This window comes from Bos indicus x Bos taurus, chromosome 18, assembly GCF_003369695.1.
Source record: "Bos indicus x Bos taurus breed Angus x Brahman F1 hybrid chromosome 18, Bos_hybrid_MaternalHap_v2.0, whole genome shotgun sequence".
In the NCBI taxonomy this organism is placed as follows: Eukaryota; Metazoa; Chordata; class Mammalia; order Artiodactyla; family Bovidae; genus Bos; species Bos indicus x Bos taurus.
In genome coordinates, this window is record NC_040093.1 from 433676 (window position 1) to 443480 (window position 9805).

Genomic DNA, 9805 nt, shown 5'->3' on the forward strand with positions numbered 1-9805 from the left:
AGAAGACATAAGGCCTTTAGTTAGATTGACAGGCCTTTAGTTAGATTATGAAGAGCGAAGACTCAAAGTCAGAAACAGAAGAGGAGATATCACAACTGATACTACAGGAATACAATCAATCAGAAGAAATTACAATGAACATTTTTTCACCAACAAATTAGATAACCTAAAGAAATGAATAACATTCCTATAAACATAAAACCAACCAAAAATAAATCATGAAGAAATAGAAAATCTGAACAGATCTGTAACTGATAAGGAGACGTAATCACTAATAAAAAAAATCTCCCAACAAAGCAAAGTTCAGGACTAGACAGAATCACTGAGAAATCCACTTAATATTTAAAGACTTAATATTAATCCTTCTCAAAGTCTTCCAGAAACTTGAAGCAGGAACACTTCCAAGTTCATTTTATGAGAACAGCATTACTCTGATATCAAAGCTACTTAAGCATAACACAAGAGAAGAAAATTATAGGACAATATCCCTGATAAACATAGATACAAAACTCTTCAACAAAATACTTGCAAATCAAATCCAACAGCACATTAAAAAGATCATACATCACAATCAAGGAGGATTTATCCTGGGGATGCTAAGATGGTTAAACATCATGTACAACATAAAAAAATGTGACAAACACATTATCAGAATGGAAGATAAAAACCATAATCATATCTATACATGCTGAAAAAGCATTTGATAAAGTTAAATATCTTTTCAAGATAAAAACTCTCAACAAGTTAGATATAGAAGGAATGTACCTCAACACATCTGATATGCCTGCAGCTAACATCACATTCAGGGCTTCTCAGGTGGCCCAGTGGTAAAGAATCTGCCTGCCAAGCAGGAAACAGTTTTGATGCCTGAATCAGGAAGAGTCCCTGAAGAAGGAAATGGCAACCTACCCCAGTATTTTTGCCTGGGAAATCTCAAGGACAGAGGAGCCTGGTGGGCTACAGTCCATGGGGTCACAAAAGAGTGAGACACAAATCAATGACTAAACAACAACAACAACAACATTATATTCAACACTCAAAAGCTAAAAAGGTTTTCCTCTAACATCAGGAACAAGACGAGGATGCCCATCACTTCTGTTTTTATTCAACACAGTACAGGAAGCCCTAGCCAGAGTAAGTAGGGAAGAAAAAGAAAGAAAAGGCATTCAAACCAGAATTGATGTCATTGTCCAGTTGTTAAGTCCCATCCAACTCTGGGCCACCTCTGGGACTTCAACACACCAGGCTTCCCCATCCTTCACTATCTCCCCGAATTTGCTCAAACTCATGTCCAAAAAGTTGGTGATGACATCCAACCAGCTCATCTTCTGTTGCGCCGTTCTCCTCTTGCCCTCAATCCTCCCCAGTATCAGGGTCTTTGCCAATGGGTTGGTTCTTTGCACCAGGTAGCCTAAGTACCAGAGCTTCAGCTTCAGCATCAGTCTTTCCAATGAACATTCAGGGTTGATTTCTTTTAGGACTAACTAGTTTGATTTCCTTGCAGTCCAACTGACTCTCAAGAGTCTTCTCCAGCACCACAATTTGAAAGCATCAATTCTTCGGTGCTCAGCCTTCTTTAGGGTCCAACTCTCACATCTATACATGACTACTGGAAAAACCATAGCTTAGACTGTACGGACCTTTGTCGGCAAAGTGATGTTTCTACTTTCTAATATGCTGTCTAGGTTTGTAATAAAGCTGTTCTTCCAGGAAGCAAGGGTCTTTAAATTTCATGGCCGCAGTCACCATTTGCAGTGATTTTGGAGCCCAAGAAAACAAAGTCTGTCACTGTTTCCATTGTTTTCCCATCTATTTGCCATGAAGTGATAGGACCAGATGCCATGATCTTAGCTTTCTATTCGAGTTTTAAGTCAGCTTTTTCATTGTCCTCTTTCAACTTCATCAAGAGGTTCCTCTTCACTTTCTGCCCTTAGGGTGGTATTATCCGCATATCTGATGTTGCTGATATTTCTGCTGGCAATCCTGATTCCAGCCAGTGATTCATCCAGTCTGGAATTTTGCATGAGATACTCTGCATATATGTCAAATAAAGAGAGTGACAGTATACAGCCTCATCATACTCCTTTCCCAATTTTGAACCCAGTCTATTGTTGCATGTCTGGTTCTAATTGTTGCTTTTTGACCTGAATACAGGTTTCTCAGGAGAAAGGTAAGGTGGTCTGGTACTCCCATCTCTTTAAGAATTTCCTAGACTTTGTTGTGATTCACATAGTCAAAGGCTTTAGCATAGTCAATGAATCAGAAGTAGATGTTTTTCTGGAATTCCCTTACTTTCTCTACGATCCAATGAATGTTGGCAAGTTGACCTCTGGTTCCTCTGGCTTTTGTAAATCCAACTTGTACATCTATAAGTTCTCAGTTCACATACTGTTGAAGCCTAGCTTGAAGGATTTTGACCATTACCTTGCTAGTGTGTGAAATAAGCACAGTTGTACAGTAGTTTGAACATTCTCTGGCATTGTCCTTCTTTAGGACAGGAATAAAAACTGACTTTTGCCAGTCCTGGGGCCATTGCTGAGCTTTCCAAATTTGCTGGCATATTGAGTCCAGCACTTTAACAGCAAGAATAGAAGAAGCAAAACTGTTTGTAGGTAGCACAGTCTCATATTTAGAAACCCCACAATTCTACTCTACTAAATGAATTCAGTAAAGTTGCAGGACCAAAAAAAAAAAAACCCAATATACAAATTGGTTACAGTTACATTTATATACACGAATGTAAAAACTGTCTGAAAAGAAAATTAAGAAAACAACCTTATTTTAAATAGAATCAAAAACAAAATATTCAGGAATAAATTTAACCTAGGAGTTGAGAAATTTATATTCTGAAAATTATATGACAATGATGAAAGAAAGTGGAGAAGACATAAATACATGAAAAGATATCCAGTGTTCTAAGATTTCAAGAATTAATATTGTTAATTTTACCAAGAGCAATTTACAGATAGAAAACAATCCATATCAAAATTCCAAAGACATTTCTGCAGAAACAAAGAATCCTAAAATTCATAGGGAACCACAAAAAATTCCAAATAGCAAAAGCAATCTTGACAACGAAGGACAAGCGAGAGGCATCATACTTCCTGATTTCAGAGTAGTACAAAGCTACAGTAATCGACATATTATGTTACTGGCATAAAAGAAGACACATAGACCAATGGAACAGAATAGTGAGCCCAAACTCTAATGGCAGAAAGTGAAGAAGAACTAAAGAGCCTCTTGATGAGAGTCAAAGCGGAAAGTGAAAAGTTAGGTTAAAACTCAACATTCAAAAAACTAAGATCATGGCATTTGGTCCCATCACTTCATGGCAAATCAAAGGGGGAAAATGTGGAAGTGGTGACAGATTTTATTTTCTTGGACTCCAAAATCACTGCAGATTGTGACTGCAGCCATGAAATTAAAAGACACTTATTCCCTGAATGGAAAGTTATAACAAACGTAGATAGCATATTAATTAAAAAGCAGAGACATCACTTTGCCAACAAAGGTCTGTATCGTCAAAGCTACATTTTTTGCAGCAGTCATGTATGGATATGAGAACTGGACCATAAAGAAGGCTGCGTGCCAAAGAATTGATGCTTTGGAACTGTGATGCTGCAGAAGACTCTTGAGAGTCAGATGGACTGCAAGGAGAGGAAAATGGTCACTCCTAAAGGAAATCAACCCTGAATATTCAATGGGGAGACCCATGTTGAAGCACCAATACTCTGGTTATCTGATTCAAAGAGCTGGCTCATTGGAAAAGACGCTGATGTTGGGAAAGGCTGAAAGCAGGAGGAGGAGGAGGCAACAGAGGAGGAGATAGTTGGGTGGTATCACCAACTCAATGGACACGAGTTTGAGCAAACTCCCGGAGACAGTGGAGCCTGGTGTGCTACAGTCCACTGGGTCGCAGAGTCAGACACAACTTAGTGACTGAACAACAATACAAGATCAAGCCAGGCATAACGTTCCCTAAGCCAAAGCCTAAGGGAGTAAATCCCTAACCCTCTCCAATTCTGTGATGACTGAGAGAAGTGAGAAGCTGAAAAAAAAAAAAAAAAAAAGTTTGATGCTAGCTCAGGTTAGTTCATGAGGTTCAAGGAAAGAAACTGTCTGCATAACACAGAAGCACAAGGTGAAGCAGCAAATGCTGATGTAGAAGCTGTACCAAAGTTATCCAAAAGATCTAGCTAAGCTAATGAATAAACACTGCGACACTAAACAACAGATTTTGAATGTAGATAAAACAGTCTTATGCTGGAAGAAGATGTCATCTAGGACTTTCACAGTGAGAGAGAAGTCAATGCCTGGCTTCAAAGGATAAGCTAAACTCTCTCGTTAGGGGCTAATGCAGCTGGTGACTAGATGTTGAAGCCAATGCTCTTTGATCTGAAAATCTTGGGCCCTTAAGCATTATGCTAGATTTACTCTTCATATACTCTATAAACGGGACAACAAAGCCCGGACGACAGCGCATAGATTTATAATATGGTTTACTGAATAATTTAAGACTACTGTTGAGACCTACTGCTCTGAAAAAAAGATTGTTTTCAAAATATTACTGTTCACTGAAAATGTACCCAGTCGCCCAAGAGCTCTGATGGAGATGTACATTAATGTTGTTTCCATGCCTAGTATGACAACATCCATTCTGTAGCCCATGGATCAAGTAGACTAGACTGCCAACCTTAAGAAATACATTTCATAAGGCTATAGACACCATAGATAAGAATTCCTCTAATTGTTGTTGTTGTTTAGTCTCTAAGTCACATCTGACTCTTTTTTGACCCCCGTGGACTGTAGCCTATCAGGCTCCTCTTTCCATGGGATTTCCCAGGCAAGAATACTAGAGTGAGTTGCCATTTCCTTTTCCAGGGGATCTTCCCAATCCAGGGATCAAACCCATGTCTCCTACGTTGGCACTTGGAATCTTTACCACTGAGCACTTGGGAAGGCCTGATTCCTCTCATATATCCAGGTCAAGTAAATTGAAAACCTTCTGGAAAGGATTCATCATTCTAGATGCCATTAAGAATATTTATGAACCATGGAAAAAGATCAACATATCAACACTAACAGGATCTGGAGAAAAGTTGATTGAAGACCACTCTCATGGGTGACTTTGAGGGGTTCAAGACTTCAGTGAAGGAAGTAACTGTAGATGTGGTGGAAAATACAAGAGAACTAGAATTAGAATGGAGCTAGAAGAGAACTGAATTGCTGCAATCTCAGAACAAAACTTTAACAGATGAGAAAAGAAAATGACTTCTTGAGATGGAGTATACTGGTGAAAGTGCTGTGAACAATGTTGGAATGATAATAAAGGATTCAGAATATTACATAAACTTAGTTGATAAAGCAGCAATAGGGTTTGACAAGATTGATTCCAACCTTGAAACAATGTCTACTGTGTGCAAAATGCTATCAAACAGCATTCCATACTACAGAGAAATCATTCATGAAAGGAAGAGTCCATTCATGCGAGAAATTTCATCGTCTTATGTGAAAACATTGCCATAGCCACCCCAGCCTTCAGCAACCTGATTAATCAGCACCTCGATCAGTCAAAATTAAGGGATGACCCTCCATGAGCAAAAAGATACAGCTCAGAAGACAGTTAACATTTTTCTAGCAATGAAGACTTCTCTTTAACTAAAGTATATTTGTTGTCATTTTATATATAATGCTATTGCACACTTAGGCTACTGCACAGCGTGAACGTAACACTTACATTCACTGGGAAACAAAACTTTGTCACTTGCTTTAGGGTCATACTCACTTTTTATTGTGGTGGTCTGGAACCAAACCTGCAATATCTGTGAGGTGTGCCTTGCCTGTATCTGCACACGAATAAATGGATAGTCTGGTATTTATACACACTGGAGTTATCACTCAGCCAAAAAAGGAAAGCATGCATTGCTGAACCTGGAGGGCTTAACACAAAGTAAAATAAGCCAGAGAAAAACAAATACTGTATGACTGAATGAATGAAAGTCGCTCAGTCATGTCTGATTCTTTGTGACCCCATGGACCACAGCCCACCAGACTCCTCTGTCCATGGAATTCTCCAGGCAAGAATATTGGAGTGGGTAGCCATTTCCTTCTCCAGGGGATCTTTCCAACCCAGGGATCGAACCCAGGGCTCCTGCATTGCAGACAGATTCTTTACCATCTGAGCCACGAGGCAAGCCCAAATACTGTATGGTATCACTTATATATGGAATCTTGAAAAAGAGAGTTGAAAGCACAGAAACAAAGAATGGGGGCTCAGGTCTACAGAAAATGGTGGTTGGTTATAAGGTGAATAAGCTCTGGGGATCTAATATAGCACAGAGACTATAGTTAATAATGCTCAATTGTACACTTCAAATGTGCTAAGAGAGCAGATCTAAGTGTTCTCACACATATGAAAAAGGTAAATAGATCAGGAAACAGATATGTTAATTAACTTTATTATAGTCCTCATTTCATAATACGTGTGTATATATATAAAATCATAACACTGTATACATTTTTTTTTTTTTTTGGCTGTCTTCATTCATGACACCATCTGTCATGAATGAGATAGATGAAACCATAAGCATTCTCTGAGAACCCACAATTCAGTTCACATCTTCACATCTATTCCAGTCATCCTCCCCCAGAGTTCACCACCTCAAGGTTTGTGGGATCTTAGTTCCCCAAACAGGAATTGAACCCAGGTCACAGGAATGAAAGAACTAATCCTAATAACAGGACCATCAGGGAACTCCCTGTACACTTTAAATGTATACAGTACTGTTAATTATAACGCAATAAGAGAAAAGCAAAAAAGAGATCTAAACACTACAGACAGAACCATAAAGGATATCCTTGAAAAACAGCCCATGATCCAGGTTATGACCATGACAATGCCTTCAACTCTTGGCATACAGAGACATGAGGAAATGTGAGATAATAAAAGGGAACAAAACCAGGGACACAGAAGCGCCATGGATCTGGATACACCACCTGGTCAGGTAAAAGGGAAGGAAGATGCAATCCATTAGCCTCACTGCAAGATTGCTGACTTCAAATATATCCATATGAGGGTTGAGTACAGAAATCCCTATGCTTATTCAATTATTAGTATTGAAATAGTTTCAATACTATATGTATTTCATATATATATATAGATATTTCAGTAATATATCAGTATCTCATTTAATTCTTACAATGACCCTGTAAAGGAAAACAGTAATATTATTTCCTTCTTTTTGGAAATAATAATTGGGGCTACAAGGCGAGACAAGGGCAGTGCAAACAACCCAGCCCTACCTATCAAAACAACTAACCAGAAAGCCGAGGAAACAAACAGTGCCCAAGGTGCATGTGTTTGAACAGAGCACCCCTTGAGGAAAGGAGGGTGAGGCAAGATCCAGAGCCTAGCCCAGGTCAGTCTGGGGAGGGTGACAGTCTTACCCAGTGAGGATATAAGTGCATAGTTCTCCACCATCACATCATGGTACAGGCGTCTCTGAGCCGCATCAAGGAGCTTCCATTCCTTCCAACTAAAGGACAGGGCAACGTCCTCAAAGGTCACACCACCCTGTCACGAATGAGATAGCTGAAACCATAAACATTCTCTCTCTGAAAACCCACAATCCATCTCACACATCTATTCCAGTCATCTTCCCCCATAGTTCGTCCACTCAGGGTCTGGTGCCAGTGATGCCTGATGTCTCTTCACTGTCCCGTTAATCACTGTTGAGCCCTCAGCCACAAAAGGCGGTGCCCAGGAGGGATAAACTCCACCTAAACTCTGGGCCTGGCATATAGGGCCCCATCCCTCCCACCAGGTAATTCCCCTGAGGACTCCCACATTGTGCCTCTAAGACACAGCCAAACATGGTCTCATTGTTACCCTTAAGTCCCCAGCACCAGGGCCTGTGGGCCCTCAATTCGCACTTCCTCTTGATGTGCACATCAGCTGACCAAAACTCCTTCACATCTTCAGACCCCACAGTTGCACTCTCGCAGCTCTCCCACCACCCTGCCCCACATCACAGGCATCTCTGTGGACTCACCTATGTACCTGGAATATGACATCCAGAGCATGCTTAACAAAATCAAACATGATCTAGTATTATCCCAGAACTCTGAGGGCTCCCACACCCAGAGAAGTCCTGAATGCTGTTTTGAAGCACTGCCTACTTTCCCTCTGAACTTTGTTTCAGTATTAGCCACCCAGAACCAGAGAGGGGCTGGGACATCCTCTCCTGCTTTAGGTAGGTTCCATATGTGCCTTTTCAACCTTCAGGACCTGGGGGGAAAGGAAGGCAACCATGGCTGGGCTCAATGTGTATCAGCTCGCCTGTATCCCCACCTGGCACTGGAACCTAGTGACGTCAACCTAACTAACCTCTGCGCTCAGTCCTCAGTGCTGCCTCTTATCAGACCCTGAGACCTTAGACGAAGACTCAACTTCCTGTGCCTTTCTCTGTCACCCCATTCCAGTACGTTCCTTCTCGGAGTAGGTTTTTGAAAACTTTTAAAGCCCTGACAGTGTTCCTTGTCCATTCAAAACTCTCCATGGTTCCCAAGTCCCTCAGAATAAAGGAACAACCTCTCGCTGCCAGGCCAGGCCTGATTTCACCTCACACTCTTGTTTACTGCACATATAAGACGGACCCAGGTTTCCCCATCCTCCTGCCTCAGTCCGACCTCCAAGCCTCTGCGCCTGGGGGTCCCTCCGCCTGCCACCCTCTCCCACGAGCCATCACACTGTCAGACACAGGGCCCCACCCACGACCGCCCCACCGTCCTAGATCCCGCGGCTGCGGGCGCTTGAGCTGGAGCCTCGCGCTCGGAGCTTTAGTGTCTGGTGGGGTGAGGGCGGTGCAGGCCCGGAGATCGAGCGTTTACCTGAGGCGGGTCCCTCAGCGCCGCCGCCGCCATCGGACTCTGGCCGGAGCGGGTCCGGAAGCGGCCTGAGAACTCGGGCACAGCAGGGCCTCTCCTGGGCCTAGAGCGGGTCACCCCGGGCGGCGTCGCCGAGTCTCAGATCTGGCTCTGTGCAGCGGGTACAGGCTCTCCTCTCGGACCCTCTTGGTGCGGCGACCTAGATCCCGACACAACGGTCTGCAGCCGGAAAGGACCCAACGGGCGCGAAAAAATCACTGCCCCAACGACGACGCCGGAAGTCCCTCCCCAAAGCGAGACGCTGGCGCAGGAATCCCTCGCTCTGATTGGTCTTTGCCTCTTAATGGAAGCTTCTCGGCATGCCCTCTTCTGGGTTTCTCGCTCTAGAGGCGCAGTGAACGGAGTTATTGTTCATCTGGAGCATTGGTTTTGCAACCCCCTGAGGGACCGTGGCATCCACTCCCAGGTGGCACAGTGGTAAACAATCGGCCAACCAGTGCAGGCTTGGATCCCTGGGTCGGGAAGATCCCCTGGAGACGGAAAGGGCAACCCACTCCAGTTATTCTTGCCTGGGAAATCCCATGTACAGAGGGGCCCGGCGCGGACTACAGTCCAAGGAGTCGCGAAGAGTCGGAGGCGACTGAGTACACACGTAAGCTAAACGGACTAGGGAGGAACGCTGGACTGCTGCTGCTGCTAAGTCGCTTCAGTCGTGTCCGACTCTGTGCGACCCCATAGACGGCAGCCCACCAGGCTCCCCCGTCCCTGGGATTCTCCAGCCAAGAACACTGGAGTGGGTTGCCATTTCCTTCTCCAACGCGAAAGTGAAAAGTGAAAGGGAAGTCGCTCAGTCGTGTGCGACTCTGCGCGACCCCACGGACTGCAGCCCACCAGGCTCCTCCATCCATGGGATTTTCCA

At 43.2% G+C, this 9805-nt stretch overlaps 1 protein-coding gene across 4 annotated transcripts in view; it reads right to left on the reverse strand.

Annotated features, from left to right (window-relative positions):
- The window catches only part of LOC113875872 (zinc finger protein 345-like), a 31657-nt gene extending 22240 nt beyond the window's left edge, over window positions 1-9417 (reverse strand). For 2 of the 4 annotated variants that reach the window (XM_027514541.1, XM_027514540.1), the window contains exons 1-2: window positions 8890-9417; window positions 7447-7573 (exon numbers count right to left, since the gene is read on the reverse strand). In XM_027514541.1, the coding sequence (XP_027370342.1) occupies window positions 7447-7573; window positions 8890-8922 (160 nt within the window). In that variant the 5' untranslated portion in view covers window positions 8923-9417. Of the gene's footprint in view, window positions 1-5083; window positions 6016-7446; window positions 7574-8889 lie in introns of those variants that run through there. The other 2 variants (XM_027514538.1, XM_027514539.1) reach the window with 2 other exon arrangements.
- Window positions 9418-9805: the final 388 nt, after the last annotated feature.